Source organism: Callithrix jacchus, chromosome 9 (assembly GCF_049354715.1).
Source record: "Callithrix jacchus isolate 240 chromosome 9, calJac240_pri, whole genome shotgun sequence".
NCBI classification, from domain to species: domain Eukaryota; kingdom Metazoa; phylum Chordata; class Mammalia; order Primates; family Cebidae; genus Callithrix; species Callithrix jacchus.
In genome coordinates, this window is record NC_133510.1 from 50408207 (window position 1) to 50426009 (window position 17803).

The 17803-nt window shown below is 37.0% G+C and overlaps 1 protein-coding gene across 6 annotated transcripts in view; it reads right to left on the reverse strand.

The window, feature by feature from the left end:
• Positions 1-1297: 1297 nt before the first annotated feature.
• Positions 1298-17803, reverse strand: part of NUP107 (nucleoporin 107) — a 55027-nt gene continuing 38521 nt past the window's right edge. For all 6 annotated transcript variants that reach the window (XM_078336097.1, XM_035256138.3, XM_078336095.1 and 3 more), the window contains 11 exons: positions 17052-17121; positions 15928-16046; positions 15142-15180; positions 12659-12809; positions 12204-12316; positions 11095-11197; positions 9130-9290; positions 7910-8035; positions 7387-7500; positions 1993-2160; positions 1298-1633 (listed from right to left, as the gene is read on the reverse strand). In XM_078336097.1, the coding sequence (XP_078192223.1) occupies positions 1526-1633; positions 1993-2160; positions 7387-7500; positions 7910-8035; positions 9130-9290; positions 11095-11197; positions 12204-12316; positions 12659-12809; positions 15142-15180; positions 15928-16046; positions 17052-17121 (1272 nt within the window). In that variant the 3' untranslated portion in view covers positions 1298-1525. The remainder of the gene's footprint in view (positions 1634-1992; positions 2161-7386; positions 7501-7909; positions 8036-9129; positions 9291-11094; positions 11198-12203; positions 12317-12658; positions 12810-15141; positions 15181-15927; positions 16047-17051; positions 17122-17803) is intronic.

Sequence of the window (17803 nt, forward strand, 5' to 3'; positions counted from 1 at the left end):
CACTAAAAATACAAAATTAGCTAGGCATGGTGGTAGTACATGCCTGTAGTCCCACCTACAGGAGAACTGCTTGAACCCAGGAGGCAGAGGTTGCAGTGAGCCGAGATTGTGCCATTGTACTCCAGCTTGTGTGCAACAGGAGCAAAACTCCATCTCAAAAAAACAAAAAAGAAAAACAACAAAAGCACATCATGTAGAGTTAAACAAATTCTATGATCCCATCTCAGGCTTCCCAAGCCAGCTGTCTCTAGGGTTGGCATCTATGAATACATATTCAATAAATTCCTTAGATGATTAACCAGTTTGGGGAATTGGTGTTTTCTATTAGAGTCAAATTCTTTTGTCTCCTATTTATAAGCCCTACACTCTAGCCTATTTGGTGTATTTGTTGGTTCATAAAAATGCCCAGCACTTATCATTTCTAGGTCTTGCTCATACTGATTTCTTAATCTATAGAGACTCATCCTTCTTGTGCCTCTTTGCTTTGCAAATTCAGTGCACTACTCAAACCCCAACCCACAACTAATTCCTGAGAGTCCTTTCAGCTGGAGATAGTGTCTTCCTGCTCAGACTACTTGTACTTTTTTTGTTGTAGACAGTGTCTCACTCTATCCCCAAGGCTGGAGTGCAGTGGCATGATTTCGGCTCACTGCATCCTCTGCCTCCCAGGTTCAAGTGATTCTCATGCCTTGGCCTCCCCTGGGTAGCTGGGATTACAGGTGCCTGCCACCATGCCTGGCTAATTTATTTATTTTTTTCAATAGAAATGGGGTTTTGCCACATTGGCCAGGCTAGTCTCAAACTCCTGACAACAGGTGATCTGCCCACTTGGGCTTCCCAAAGTGCTGGGATTACAGACGTGAGCCACCTTGCCCGGCCACTACTTGCATTTCTTAATGACATCTTTTAAATGTACTTATGGTATTTTCTCTACTAGAAGAGCTGGATTTGTAATCCCCAATGTATTCCAGGCTTACTTGTGTGCCAGGTACTACACTAAGTCTTTATATGCTCTTATTTTGATAGGAAGTTTGCTAAATGAAAGCTAAACTAGAAATGTCTTCAAAATAACTAAAATAATAGCATGTTATATTAGAAAACATTCTTGTTATAGTCACCTTCTTAATTCTAATATTCAAAAAATACTAAATTTTATGATAAATAAAAAATCATGTACCTGGCTTAAAAATAAATCTTTCCATAATCTTTATAATTTTAAAATATCAGAATACTTACAGAAAAAACTAGAATAGGAAATTTAATTTCCTTATTATATGATAAAGAGACAATCCTGGAATTTGTAAAAACAGAAAATTTAAATTTTTATATAGTTTTATTAATAAGCACAGAGAAACACTGATATACATACATTACATTTTCAAAGTGTCACCATAATATTCCGAAAAGTACAAAATTCAAATGTCTAAATTTTACATGGTGCAAAAGAAAAAATTACTAATAACAAGTATATTTTATTAAAAATGTCATGTCACGAAAATTAGTGAGATTACAAAGAGTCGATGAACTATAACTGAATTTCGTATCCTAATGGGTCAAATCCCTGGTCTAGGAGCATTAGAGAGGACTCTCTTAGCTTCTGCAGCAACTTCCTTAGCTCTTCCTTAGAAAACACCTGATTTTTAAAAAGAGAAATAAGAATGAGAACAACAACAAGTATGAACATAATTACCTAATCAATCTCATTAGCTTCATATAAGAAGAAATTCCTCTTTAAGATTTATGTAGCCAGAGGCTAGTAAATTAGAGTGGTTCAGGAATTTCAAGGCTATTTCTCAGAGTCAGTCTATATATTTCTAACTGCTTACAAATATATATACATTTTGGGAAAAAAGCACAAACATTAAAACTGGACTATTACTTTAAGAAAATTCAAGAACAACTACAAATGTAAACACATCTTCACCAAATTAAATATTACTACAGAATATATAAAATCATTAAAATTTAAAACTACAATGCTCTAGAACTTACCAGATACAGTTTGTGGCGCTCAGAGGATACCATATCTGCTAACTGTAGACATTCCTGATACTGACCAGTACTATGCAATATTGTATGAAGCAGAAAACACAACATTGGCAGACAAAGCTTTCTCAGTAAAACCATTTGATGTGTTCTTTCATGGTCTTCTTCAGCATCCTACAAACAGACATCGATAAATCCTTTCAACAATTTAAGCTAAAGATCCTTATAAAAAGAAAAGCCAAGTGCTGAACCAAACCCAAAATGTAATTGGTAGACAAGATTTAACAGCAAAAAAGTATGAAGATGAACAAAGTAGACTACAGTGAAGTCAGAGGTATGAGTGAAAATAAAATGCTTCTGAATTTGTATTTCTAATAAACTTACTACCTCCTGAATAAAACCATGCATAAAAAGAATGAGTTAGAAACTGAATACCATTGAGCAAAAATAAGAACAGAAAACAATCACCACTCCCTTGGATGTTTACACAGACACATAAAGACAGCTCTAAGGAGATCTGAGAGGATACACCAGACTGACAGCAATCACTGCTGCTGGGAAAAAGAGGATGTGGGGAGGGGCACACAGGAAGGGTCAACTTCACTGCAGACTACTTTGTTTATAAACAAGGAAAATGGAATTTATAATTTCCTTATATAATTTTTAAAAACAGAAAAGCAGAACCTATAGATTTGAATAATATAGTTAATGAGTCAGAACATATATATGAGGAAAAAAGTATAGGAAAAACTGTTGGCATTCCTTTATACATACATGGATCTTTCTTCAAATCTATGTGAAGACTAAAAGTACAAAAAAAAGAGTAAAATTCTTATGCCCACTACATTTACTTACAACAAATTTGAAAACTAAAATAATTAAAAAGTACCCAACCACATAATTTTTTTCTTTTATTTAGTTTTTCTTCTTTTTTGACACAGTATCTCGCTCTGTCACCCAGTCTGAAATGCAGTGGTGCAATCATGGCTCCCTGAAGCCTTGACCTCTGAGCTCAAGCAACCCTCCTACCTCAGCCTCCCAAGTAGCTAAGAACCACAGGCATGTGCCACCAAGCCCAGCTAATTTTTTTTTTTATTATTTGTAGAGTTGGGGTCTCCCTATGTTACCCAAGCTGGTAATCAAATTCTTGGGCTCAAGTGCTCCTGGCTCAGCCTCCCAAAGTGCTGGGACTACAATAATGACACATACAATTTCTGAAATAATCTTAAAAACAGAAAGGAAATCAATAGCACTAATGCAGAAGAAAAAAAGGACGAGCTAAAATAGTAACTGCTCTTTGAAAAGCCTAATAAAATATCTAAAAGTATCTTCATGTAAGAGGCTATATTAAAATGCGAAAGCATTTTTCAAATGGAGATATAAGTGGAGGGGTTAATCAATAACAAAATATAATCTGGTAATTATACCAAAGAGTAACTATACTAATTTGCCCTAATTTAGGTCAGCTTTCCACACATAGGAAAAATTACTATCAATGTTTTGGTCCTGTTTGAAGCATAAATACATACGAGCAAGTATTAAAGTGCTTCTTTATAAGGGAAAACACCTTTATTTCTGTTCTCAAATAGACACTGGCTACCTTCAGAGGTGGATTTCTTTCTTTCTTTTTCTTTTTTTTTTTAAATGGGGTTTCACCATGTTGGTCAGGCTGGTCTTGAACTCCCGACCTCAGGTGATCCACCTGCTTTGGCCTCCAAAGTGCTTGGATTACAGGCATGAGCCACCACGCCCGACCCAGAGGTGGATTTAAAATACTTCAAGGTTTTATGTAAATTCATATTAGTGATCCCAACCTAGAACCCAGTAAGAATAAGAACTGCTTCTTTCTGGACCTTTCATTTGTGCTTCAATGTAATCTTTCTATGTTAAAGAGGCCAGGCGCCCCTGGCTCCTGATTCCTGTTGCTTGAAAGCAGCAGGTTACTTTCTCATCTCATATGATGGATCCTGACTTGCTTTTCCTAAATCCTGTTGCTGCCACAGTATCAGAGTGTGCTGCAGTTGATCTCTTCTGCTAATTATAATGAATTCCTATACTAGCAGGTGGGCTGCCAGCAACCATCCAGGGTAATGGCTGACATACCCAGCAATTTGCCACAAGGAAAAGCAAATAAATAGCTCTCCTACAACCAAAGACATTTTTCTCATCTAAATGAAAAAAAGCTTTGAAATAGCCCGTAAATATGTAAAACAGAAAGATTATTTCCACTAGGGATATATAGTGCCTTATGTGTGAGAAAAACTCATTACCTAATATGTGTTGATAGCAAGAGTTGATTGGTACACTGATATTATAGCTATTCCTTTTAAAAATTGTTTTTATTTTTAAAGATGGGGTTTCACCATGATGGCCAGGCTGGTCTTGAATTCCTGACCTCAGGTGATCCACCCACCTTGGCCTCCCAAAGTGTTAGGATTACAGGCGAGAGCCACTGCGCCCGGCCGATACTATAGCTATTCCTAATCTGAAGACAGTACATTCACCTCAGTAATGCAATATCATTCATTTACCAAATATCATTGAAAGCCTCCCATGTGCTTGGCATTACGTTTAAGTGCCAGAGTCAAAGAAATAAAGAAAACAAGGTTACTCTCTTCATTAAGGTTATATTCTAATGAGGGTAGACATACGAAAACCAAATAAACTAATATGTATTATATAAGATTGTGCTAAGTGCTATGAAAAAAAACTAATTTAGGCTATGGAGATTAAAAAGGACACGAGTGTGTGTGCGTGTATATATATATATATATATATATACACATGCATACATGCTATTTAAAATAGGGTGGTTGGGTTGGGGAGAGGTTCTTAAGGGAGATGGCATTTGAGCAGACTGCTAAAAGTACAAAGTCATCCATGCAGATATCTTGGCTAAGGAGCATTCTAGGCAGAGGGGAACCAGTGAAGAGGTCCAAAAGGCTAGAATATAGTGAGGGGAGAACAGGACACAAGATTAGGGGGTTAGTTTAAAAAGAAAACTATGTATAGTCTTGCACATCAGGAAAAGAAAGATGGATTTTATTCCAAGTGTAATAAGAAGGCATCAGAAAGTTCTGGGTAGGATGGTCGCATATATTTCATTCTAAAAGGTTCACTAGTACATCTGTATAAGGAATGGACTGTATAAAGAACAGTGAGAAGCCAGGGAAGACAGCAGAGGCTTGTGCTAGAGGTAGAGGTAATGGAGGTGGTGAAATGTAGGTAATGAGCTGCCTGCTCCATTCTCACTGACATCCCTCTGTGCCACCAGCCCTAACACTAAGGGGACTATTCTACAGTTATTTAAAAACTAGAGGCATAGCTATATGAAAACACTGCATAATGCTAGGGCTATTGCATACAGCCATGCCTTGTACAAGGGTGGCTGGCTAAGCAAGTTAGTGGGGCTGAAATGTAGCCTGTGCTCTGTTCTACATTTCGTGTGGACTGGCCATGGAACCTATCTGTGTGAGGGAAGAGAATTACAATATTTTTTTTTTTTTTTGAGACGGAGTCTCCCTCTCACCCAGGCTAGAGTGCAGTGGCACAATCTCAGCTCAATGAAACCTCTGCCTCTGGGTTCAGTGGATTCTCCTGCCTCAGCCTCCCTATTAGCTGGGACTATAGGCACGAGCCACCACACCTGGCTAGTTTTTTAATATTATCAGTAGAGATGGGGTTTCACCATATTGGCCAGGCTGTCTCTAATTCCCGGCCTTGTATGATCCACCTGCCTTGGCCTCCCAAACTGCTGGGATTACAGGTGTGAGCCACTGCAGCCAGACAAAATTACAATTTTCTAATTCACATACAAGTGACATGTGTTAGCAGGAGCCTTGAATAGTGCCCTACGTCATCGAATATATAAGAGTATTAGGCTTGACTCAACAAGGGTGATTAAAATATCATTATTAATTATTTAATTGTTCAAAAAAATCTCTTTTCTAGATTAGTTTTAAAGAAATAATTGAGATCAAATATTGATTTTTAAAACCCTTGATGAAATTAAATGGTATCATTCACTGCCTTCCACCTAAACTTTATTTATTTATTTTTGAGGCAAGGTCTTGACCTGTCACCTTGGCTGAAGTGCAGTGGCACAATCTCGGCTCATTACAACCTCTGCCTCCTGGGAGGTTCAAGCCATTCTCTGGCCTCAGCCTCCGTAGTAGCTGGGACTACAGGCATGCGCCACCACACCTGGCTAATTTTTCTGTATTTTTAGTAGCAACGGAGTTTTGCCCTGTTGTCCAGGCTGGTCTCAAGCTTCTGACCTCAGGTGATCCATCTACCTCAGCCTCCCAAAGTGCTAGGAGTACAGGCGTGAGCCACCACACTTGGCTCCATTTTTATGAGACCTCAGACTATTTTGTGTCTTTCACTACCTAATCTACTTAGATTAAATAATAATTAGAATAGCAAAGATTTATGTACAAATGAAGCACTGAAGTCTTTTCAAAGTTAAAGTATCACTTAATTAACATTTTGCAACATTAAAATTCTATCTTCAAGAGAATCAGCATAAAAACCTGTGCTTGAGGCCAGGCATGGTGGTTCAAGCCTGTAATCCCAGCACTTTGGGAGGCTGAGGCGGGTGGATCACGAAGTCAACAACAGATTGAGACCATCCTGGTCAAAATGGTGAAACCTCGTCTCTACTAAAAACACAAAAAATTAGCTGGGCGTGGTGGCGCGTGCCTGTAATTCCAGCTACTTAGGAGGCTGAGGCAGGAGAATTGCCTGAACCCAGGAGGCGGAGGTTGCGGTGAGCCGAGATCGCGCCATTGCACTCCAGCCTGGGTAACAAGAGCGAAACTCTGTCTCAAAAAAAAAAAAACAAAAAAACCCTGTGCTTTTCTTATGGCACTTAATACTTCTGTAACTGGTTTTCAACACAGGCTGTATATCATATTAAAACACTCCAGGTGATTAAAAAAACAAACAAACAAACCCCAGCCCTACCTCAGACCATTTACACCAGAATCTCTGGGAGTGGAACCCTGCAGTGTTTTTAAAAAGTTTGCCAGGTCATTAAAATGGACAGCCCAGAGGTGAGAGCCACTACCTTAGCTATCCCTTACTGATACTATTCAAGTTATCTTCATATCTGTAAATTGAGTCACATACATGTATAATAAATATTTAGGTCCAGATTTTTTTAAATTAGATTTTTGTATCCTGTGTAAACATAGTAAATGTGAACTAATAGTTTATCCAAGAATCAAATATTCCCATTCCCTAGCTAGTATTTTCGGCTTAGCTTAAAATATGGGATTTAGCTATATCTACAATTACATAAAATCTGTAGATGCTCCTATTTAGAGACAGAGCATTTAAAAAAGAGAAAGACATGGTGAGTGTTTTGGTTTCTGGCTATAAACAACGCACACAGCTTACCTCTCTAACATCCACCAGCCACCCTCCATCAACAAACAACAAGACGTTATACATTTTCTCCTTCACATCAGCAGTTAGGGCGTCTAAATGCCCTTTCCAAATACCAAAATCCATCTGCAAAACAAACATAAGGCAGACATATAATCGATAAAACCCGATAAGATACGATATAAATAATGTATTTATAAAGTACAGACAGGAATATACATATAAAACATCATTCTCAAGAGTTGACATTTAAGTCTGCCAAATCTAAAAATAAGTATACATACTGCAATTAAATAAAATGCTGAATAAGGTTAACTTTGTAAATAAATGTTCATGTCACCTGAAGGCATTTTTCATGTTTGGTTAATTACCTACAGAAAAGTAACTAAACAGATTGCGTCTTCCAAAGCAGGACATTAACAGGAAGATTATCTGTTATGATAGAAAGATAGTTGCTGAAGAAATAATCTCTTTAAATATATAACATACAGTTATAAGGTACAGTAGGTACATCCCAGATCCATATCTAACTTACTTCATATTTCTTTTCTTTGTGTTCATGAGCCACTTTCTCAGTAAAAGTTGGTTGAGGTATCAAAGTAGGTTTTTGTGGAACTGAATTCATATGCTTAAACCACTCATTAAAGGTTTCATGGGCTTCCTAAAATATAAAATAAAAAAACCCAAAATATAAAATAACCAAAGGTTTCACTTTTGTTTCATCAAAATTTTTAACATTTGATTCTTAGAAATAATTTTGCAGCATCAAGAAATAAAACTGTTCAATGTTTATTTTTTGCATACAAAAAGGTCATACCATGAAGAAATATTTTGTCAAATGACAAACAACAGAAGGTATATATATTGTGTTTTCTGGCATATTCTCCAATCTCAGCACCCTGATCACATATTATCTTTACATTTATCACTCTGTAACATATGCATGTGTACTTGTCTTCTTAACTAGCTTTTAGAAGGCGAGGATAGGGTGTTATCCATAGATTTGGCCCTACTACCTAACCCACTATAATTATGTAATTATTTATTGAATAAAAAAATTTTTTTTTTGTTTCTGAGACAGGGCCTTGCTCTGTCATCCAGGCTGGAGTACATGATCTGATGAAGACTAGGCATGATCTCCGCTCACTGCAGCCTCAACTTCCTGGGTTCAAGCGAACCTCCCACCTCAGCCTCTCAAGTAGCTGGGACTACAAGTACATGCTACCATGCCTGGCTAATTTTGTTTTTATTTTTTTGTAGAGATGTGTGTGGGGGCATGTCTCACTATGTTGCTCAGGCCAGTCTTGAACTCCTAGGCTCAAACATTCTGCCTTGGCATCCCAAAGTGTTGGGATTATAGGCCTGAGTCACCATATCTGGCCTTGAATGAATTTTGAATGAGTATACTGTTATTTTAGTCATAACGAACCTACAGCATCTTGCTTTTTCTCAGTTACTGATAAAAGCAGAAATTTTAAGCTGAGACAAGCTTTTATAAAATCTTAAGAAAACATAACTTCCGGACATCATAGACACTATCTACCATGTGAGATGATCCTGGTTGGTTAACATTGATTAGAAAATCATGCTAATGAAGACAAGGTCACAATGTCAGACCCCCTGTGGATGAGTCAGCACTATAGTCACAAGAGAGGTAAGATGCATCAACGCTACTTCTAGAAAAAAGTTCAAACTCTGAGAGTGAATCAGAAAAATCATCACAAAGCACATCTGTGGTTTTCTTTACAGTCTCACCAAATAAGCTCTGATGCACAAATGTTCTCTGATAGCATTATCATCTTCAGCAGGAAGTGGACTTTCCATTCCTTGTTCCTCCCACTGATTATAGATTTCTGCTATAGAATCCTGAGGAATTTTCACAAATACTTCTTTTGCAGCTTCGTGCTTCTTTGATGCTGTGAAAAAAAGATACACAATTTTGAAGACCTATGGGCTTCTGTGTAATGGTTTCTAAAAGAGTCAAATCACTGGTTTACAACTTTTATAGTGACCTGTAACTATTTTAGGGCCTAAGGCACTCTGTTAAAGGTCTTGGTGATCTTTCTACCTAATAGACTGGCTTTTTCCTATCCCAATGTGATACTAACACAAAAGGATACATCAAATACAGTTACTTTTACATACTTCTATGTCTTAAAGAAAGCAATTACATTTTTCAAAGTCTGATTATTATTATTTGCAAAATTGATTAGGACAATGAAAATTCACCATTAAAATATGTTTTGTTTCATAATACCAGGTTTGATAGATGAAGAGTAGCTGGTTTTCTCCTTCCTAGTGGAAGGACCAAAAACAAAAAACAACCCCCCAAAAATTTAAAAATACATGAATTTGAACAAAAAGTTTTTTTTTCAAGGAGACATGAACAAAATTATTTATTGGAGCATTGTTTGTAATGTAAGATATTAGAAACAACTTAATCATTCACTACTAAGAGCATGAATCAATAAACCTTGGCTTATTTCTTTAACAAAACTATGCAGCAGCAGAAAGTAACACTGAATAAACTAGATCACCTATCTATAAATATGAATAAATATTTAAAAACTATTCAAATTAAAAAAGCAAATTGCATAAGACTAGTATGTAGTACCAATAATCTAAATTTTAAGTACTTCAACAAATATTCTAACTACTCTCAAATAATACTATTTTTTTTTTTTTTTTTTTTGGTTTTCTTTTCATCCTCTCACCCCCTGCTATCCCTCCCTTAACCCCCCCCACCCACCAACAGGCCCCAGTGTGTGATGTTTTCCTCCTTGTGTCCATTTGTTCTCACTTTTCAACACCCACTTATGAGTGAGAACATGCGGTGTTTGATTTCCTGTTCTTGTGTCAGTTTGCTGAGAATGATGGTTTCTAGCTTTATCCATGTTCCAGCAAAGGACATGACTCATCCTTTTTTGTGGCTGCATAATATTCCCTCGTGTATATGTGCCACATTTTCTTTATCCAGTCTATCACTGATGGGTATTTGGGTTGATTCCAAGTCTTTGCTATTGTAAACAGTGCTGCAAAAAACATATGTGTGCATGTGTCTTTATAACAGAATGATTTATAATCCTTTGGGTATATACCCAGTAATGGGATTGCTGGGTCAAATGGTATTTCTATTCCCAGATCCTTGAGGAATTGCCACACTGACTTCCACAATGGTTGAACTAATTTACACTCCCACCAACAGTGCAAAAATGTTCCTATTTCTCCACATCCTCTCCAGCATTTGTTGTCTCCTGATTTTTTAATGATAGCCTTTCTAATTCACATGAGATGGTATCTCAATGTGGTTTTGATTTGCATTTCTCTAGTGACCAGTGATAATAAGCTTTTTTCATATGTTTGTTGGCTGCATAAATGTCTTCTGTTGAAAAGTGTCTGTTCATATCCTTTGTCCACTTTTTGGTGGGGTTGTTTTTTTTCTTGTAAATTTAAACAAAAACTTTTTTAAAAAAGAATGAAAGGCTAGGTATGGTGGCTCATTCGTATAATCCCAGCACTTAAGGAGGCTGAGGTGGGAGGATTGCTTGAGGCCAGGAGTTTGAGACCTGCCTAGGCAATATAGTGAGACACCATCTCTACAAACTTTTTTTTAAAAAGTAGGTGGGTGTGGTGGTGGACAACTATAGTCCCAGCTACTTGGGAGGCTGAGGTAGGAAGATGAATGTAGGGAGTTTGAAGCTGCATACAAATATAGCATACCCAAGAATTTTCTCATAATTGCATTGCCTTGTTTCAGTGCTTCTGCTCTCTGTGCTGGGTCAAATACCAACCAGTCAATTACATCAATTTTTAAACGATCCTCCTATTTATTAAAGGGGAAAAAAAGAAAAAGGAACATCAGGTTTATTAAAAAAGATATTCTACAAATTAGTAGAATTAACTTACACCTGTACTTGCAGCAAACATCATTTTCCCTCAAGTTATTTGAAATTATGATAACATCTAACTTTTCTTAGTGTATTTTCATATTTCACAGCTCTCTATTAAATCATAGAAAATACTGCCACACATGGTGGCTCACATCTGTAATCCTAGCACTTTGGGAGGCCGAGGCAAGCAGATCTCTTGAGCTTATGAGTTCAAGACCAGCCTGGGCAACACAGCAAAACCCTGTCTCTACATAAAATATAAAAAAGTAGCCAGGCATGGTGGCACACGCCTGTAGCCCCAGCTATTCGGGAGACTAAGGGAAGATGGCTTGTGTCTGGAAGGCAAAGGTGTAGTGAGCCAAGATAGCGGCACTGCACTCCAGCCTTGGTAACAGAGCCAGACCTTGCCTCAAAATAAATAAATAAATAAAAATAAATTATAGAAAAAATTTACTGGATTATTAATTTGGAACTATATATTGTATGTCTCACCAACTTAACCATGTGATTCCTTTAAATGTTACTCTAAAATAGTTTTCTTAGACATAACTTTCTATTCCTTTCTGAAAATACGAGTAAGCAAGCTACATAAGTTAGTGATTAACAAATATTTAAAATAACCTGATGAGCAACAAACCAAAGCTGAGATCTTTTTTTTCTATTAAAGAAGCTTCCTTTAATATACTACAAGTAATCCTTTACATAAGATTTCTTTCTATTAAAGAAGCTTCCTTTAACATACTACAAGTAATCCTTTACATAAGACTTAAAATTTGCTGCCAATTTTTGTAGTTTAACATGTATGGGCTGACGAAGAAACATTCTTAAAAAAGAAAAACTAACATAGAATTTCTTTTACGAAGGGAGAAATTCACCAAGGAATAACATAAAAGATTATTAGAAGTTACACAACACCTTTGCCCCCCCATTCTAAATTACCTCAGTAGTGCCAGTATCTAGGGCTGGGGCCAGGTCATGATGACTAAATTCACTGTTATCTTTCTTTCGAATATTCTCAACTACAGTTTTTGTTATTGTTGCAACATCCAAATCTAAATTATTTTTTGAAGAGACAAAAAATAAAGATTAATCATTGATACTAATATTCTCTAAACAGTCACAATGATTTGGTAAATTTGGAACAATAATCCTTAAAAATGAAATATGTAAAATATAAAAGATATTTATATAAAAGAAAATGCCAAAACTAAAAGATATTTTACATATGAGTTACAGCATAAGTAACATTAGTCCTAAAACAGAAATTCCCTGAAAATTTTATTACTTTTTTCCCCTAAAAAGAAATAAGATTTAAAACTAGGACAAATATTACTATAGTCAAAATGAGTATTTGCCTACAAAGGTCAATGGACAAAGTTTTCAACCATTTTTACCTGCTTCTTTAGCCAACTCCAAGCAATGGTGGCGCTGCTCAAATTCTGTAACACTTTCCAAAAATAAAGCATACTGGGCAACAGCTAGGTCTTGAGGCAAATGACAGGTATAAAATGCTATGAGATTTGTATGTTTCTCACTTATTAAAAGCTAAAAAACAGAAAAAGATCAAAGTATATCAGTAATAAAAAAGTTTACTTCAAAATCTCAAATATATTCAGGAGAGATTCATACAGATATGGATTTCTGTTGCTAAACATAATTTCATTTTATGTTTGTTTATTTGAGACAGGGTCTCACTCTTGTCACTCAGGCTGGGGTGTAGTGGCACGATCATGGTTCACTGAAACCTCTGCACCCCGGGTTCAGGTGATCCTCCCACCTTAGCCTCCCAAGTAGGTGGGACTACAGGCATATGCCACCATGCCCTGATGATTTTTTGTACTTTTTGGTTTTTTTTTTGAGACAGAGTTTCGCTCTTGTTACCCAGGCTGGAGTGCAATGGCGCAATCTCGGCTCACCACAACCTCTGCCTCCTGGGTTCAAGCAATTCTCCTGCCTCAGCCTCCCGAGTAGCTGGGACTACAGGTGCGTGCCACCATGCCCAGCTAATTTTTGTATTTTTAGTAGAGACGGGGTTTCACCATGTTGACCAGGATGGTCTCGATCTCTTGACCTTGTGATCCACCCTCCTCGGCCTCCCAAAGTGCTGGGATTATAGGCATGAGCCACCGCACCCAGCCGATTTTTTGTATTTTTTTAGTAGAGATGGCTTTTCACTATGCTGCCCAGGCTGGTCTCAAACTCCTGGGCTCAAGTGATCTGCCCACCTTGGCCTCCTGAAGTGCTGGGATTACTGGCATGGGCCCCTGTGTCCAGCCCAGAATAATTTTAAATTCTAAAAAGTGAGTGCAGTTGGCCCTTAAACAGCATAGGTTTGAACTGTGTGGGTTCACTTATATGTGGACTTTTTTTCAATAAATATATTGAAAAATTGGCTGGGTATGGTGGCTTGTGCCTGTAATTCCAGCACTTTGGGAGGCTAAGACAGAAGTGTCACTTGAGGTCGGGCCTGGTAGCTCACACCTGGAATCCCAGCACTTTGGGAGGCTGAGGCAGGCAGATCACATGAGACCAGAGTTTGAGACCAGCCTGGAGAACAAGACAAAAATCCCATCTCTACTAAAAATACAAAATTTATCCAGGCATGGTGGCACATGCCTGTAATCCCAGCTGCTCGAGAGGCTGAGGCAGGAGAATTACTTGTCCATTTCAGACAGACAATTCATCCTGTAAACAGACAGCATAAACTTACAATATTAACAGATATAGTATAGTACTATAAATGTAGTTTCTCTTCCTTATGATTTTTATTTATTAATTTTTTAATTTTTAGAAGTTATTTATTAATTTTCTAACCTTTTTAAAAAAGAAGACAGGCTCTCACTATTGCCCAGGCTAGTCTTGAACTCCTGGACTCACCCACCTTGGCTTCCCAAAGTGCTGGGATTACAGGTGCAAGCCACCATGCCCGGCCTGATTGTTTTTTTTTTTTTTTTTTTGAGATGGTCTCACTCTCACCCAGCTGGAGGGCAGTGTGGTGAGATCATAGTTCAATGCAACCTCCATCTTATGGGCTCACTCAATCTTCTTCCCTCAGCCTCCCAAGTAGCTGGGTTTACAGATGTGAATCACTGTGCCTGGTTAATTTTAAATAATTTTTTGTAGTAGAGAGAGGGATCTCCCTATGTTGCCCAGCTAATCGCAAACTTCTGGACCCAAGCAATTCTCCAGCCTCTGCCTCCCAAAGTGTTGGGATTACAGGTATGAGCCACCATGCCTAGCCCTTATGATTTTCTTAGTAATGTTTTCTTTAGCTTACATTATCATAAGAATACCTGGAGTATTATCATAAGAATACCTGTTGTTCAAAGTACAGCAGAGCTTTGAACAACATGGGTTTGAACTGTGCAGCTCCTCTTACGCACAAATATTTTTCAACTCGACTTATATAGAAAATGTAGTATTATCTGGATGTGAAATCTGCAAATATGGAAGGCCAACTTTTTGTACATGCAAATTGTGCAGAGCCAACTGTGGACATGAGTATACACAGATTTTGTTATATGTGGGGGTCCTGGAACCAATCCCCCAAGAATACTGAGGGATGACTGTATATAATATGTGTAACATAAAAAACGTGTTAATTGGGTGTTTATGTTATTGGTATGGTTTCTGGTCAGCAACAGGGTATCAGTAGTTAAGTTTTTAGGGAGTCAAAAGTTAGAGTGAATTTCAGTTGTGCAGAGGGGAGGGGTGTTTTACTAATCCCGGCATTGTTCAAGGGTCAACTGTGCTGATAATTAAAAGATTTCTTATGGATTCTGATGCTTTTTTATCATTGAGAATTAAAATAGTATTCTGATTTTTGTTTTCATTAAAACAGTAAAAAAGAATCAGGTTGTAGGTTCTCAAAGTTTACCTGTATGTATGTCTTCAAAACTTCAATACAAACTTCTTCCTTCATAGGAAAAAAGACATATTAATTATAAATACAACTGCTTATATGAAAGAGTGATAAAATTTTTAGTACAAATTCTACTATTAAATAATTTAGTAATTGTAATATTTACCATTGAGCAGTAACTATTCACCAAGCTAAGTGCTTACCACAGTTCATCTACCACATGATTTAACCTTACCATAACTCTTTTTGGCTAGTTACTATTATTGTTCATATTTTACAGAGGAAGAAATTAATACCCAGGGAAGTTTTATTTACCCATAATTACACAGATAGAAGCTGCTCGATAAGGGTATAAACTCAGGACTCTTACTCCAAAGCCCAAGCTTTCAATTACTTTATCATTTACTTTGTACATGTACTCTGACCAAAATGTTATTATTATTATTATTTTTTTTTTAGAAAAAAAGCAACAAAACCACCAACAAAGTTTTAAAATCTCACATAGCACTTAGTTTGTTTAGTTAGCTTAGCTGGTTGATTTAAAGGTGGGTACAGACAAGGATAAAGTTATGAGTTTATTAAAAACCAGGTAACCAACAGCATTCTGTGGCCACAGACTAGAACTCTAAAGAGTCACTCACTGAGAGTGAGTTATCGTTGAGTGACTATACAAGACTATATGGAAGATATTTGATTCCTTATCACCATTTCTAGAAAACAACAACAACAAAAGTAGTGTTTTCTTGACACTATTTACCCAGCATCAATATTATAGAGAAGAAACAGTTCCTTTTTATATACCTTGGTCTGTAGTCCCAGAGTACGGAAAAACAAAATGAGGTGAGTCATAAAGCGAAGAAGGTGTCCAGGTAGATTGTTTCTGCTTTTGGAAAGCCATCTGCTAAACTCATCCATCAAACCTACAAGCCATCGAAGCAAAGATTCATCAATAGGAATAAAATCAAAAGAAAAAAATAAACATTACCAAGAACGTTTACTTCACTCCTATAGTGCTTTAAAGTCACTGTATTGGCCAGACACGGTGGCTCACACCTGTAATCCCAACACTTTGGGAGGCTGAGGAGGGCGGATCACCTGAGGTCGACAGTTCAAGACTAACCTGACCAACATGGGGAAACCCTGTCTCCACTAAAAATACAAAAATTGGCCAGGCATGGTGGCACATGCCTGTAATCCTAGCTACTCAGGAGGCTGAAGCAGGAGAATCACTTGAACCTGAGAGGCAGAGGTTGCGGTGAGCTAAGATCATGCCATTGCACTTCAGCCTTGGCAACAAGAGCAAAACTTCATCTCAAATAAATAAATAAATAAATAAAGTCACTGTATCATTATTAATAGCCATGACATAACGCTACACCCTCTTAAACAGAGTCTGGGTAAAATCCAAACTTTGTTTTATAAAAACCAAATGACATGAAAGGTCACCTTTGACATAAAGAGTTGCATTCAAATAGGTTAATATTTATCAAGACGTGCTAAGTTATATGCATTTTTTGGATAACTTAAAAAAATTACCGTAAGACAATGAAGAACTCATATAAAGTAAAATAAAATGGGCTAGGCATGGTCACTCATGCCTGTAATCCCATGCCTAATAATACATAGCACTTTGGGAGGTTGAGGCAGGTGGATCACCTGAGGTCAGGAGTTGCAGACCAGCCTGGCCAACATAATGAAACCCCATCTCTACTAAACATACAAAAAATTAGCCAGGCGTGGCGGTATGCACCTGTAATCCCAGCTACTCGGGATGCTAAGACTGGAGAATAGCATGAACCCAGGAGACGGGGGCTGCAGTGAACTGAGGTTGTGCCAATGCACTCCAGTCTGGGTGACAGGGTGAGACTTTGTCCCCCAAAAAAACAAAACAAAACATAACAAAGTAAAATAAAACTGTATCTTACCATCAATGTCTCCCAGGATAAGAAACTTTTGAACTATATGATAATGTTCTTGATTCTCTTCCAGAACTCTCTGAAAAAGAATTTTTAAATTTTCCATAAATCTTCTAGTGGTCATTCTGTAGTATATATTCATTGTTAAACTAAAAATGTTAAACTTTTGAAGGAACATATAGAAAGAAAAAGTTGGAAATGAAGGGCCTTAGGAATATCAAAACAAAATAAAACATGGAAAGGATACTGCCTACTGCCTTGGAATATACTCACAGCTTACAAATCCAGAACTGAAAAGCATCTTTGAAAGCAGAGACTATGTTATAACAATTTAATCTCTCAATGGTATTAAACTTTTATTCTTATATTTTATTCCTATTTATTTTACACTACACATGGTGTACGAGAAAGGAAGAACTCATGTGACCTAAGCAAAATAATTAAGATTTCTTTCAACATGAGCAGCAGTACTTGAAAGCATTCTTTGAGCATTCTCTTCTATACATGGCACCAAGGGTGAAAAAACCAAAATAGTGATCACATACAGAACAGAGAAAACCTTTTGTAAGTTATTTGCAGCTTGATTTTTTGAAGAATATAGTTCATTTTTTGTTGTCAAACTTTTAATTTTTATTTAGTTAGCTGTCTAAATTTTCTTTCAGCATTTGTTCATTTTTACATTCAAACCTTTGCTCTATCTGGAATTTATTTTAATTACATGGCATAAGGTAGGGTCTAACTTTGTTTTCTTCCGGATGGAA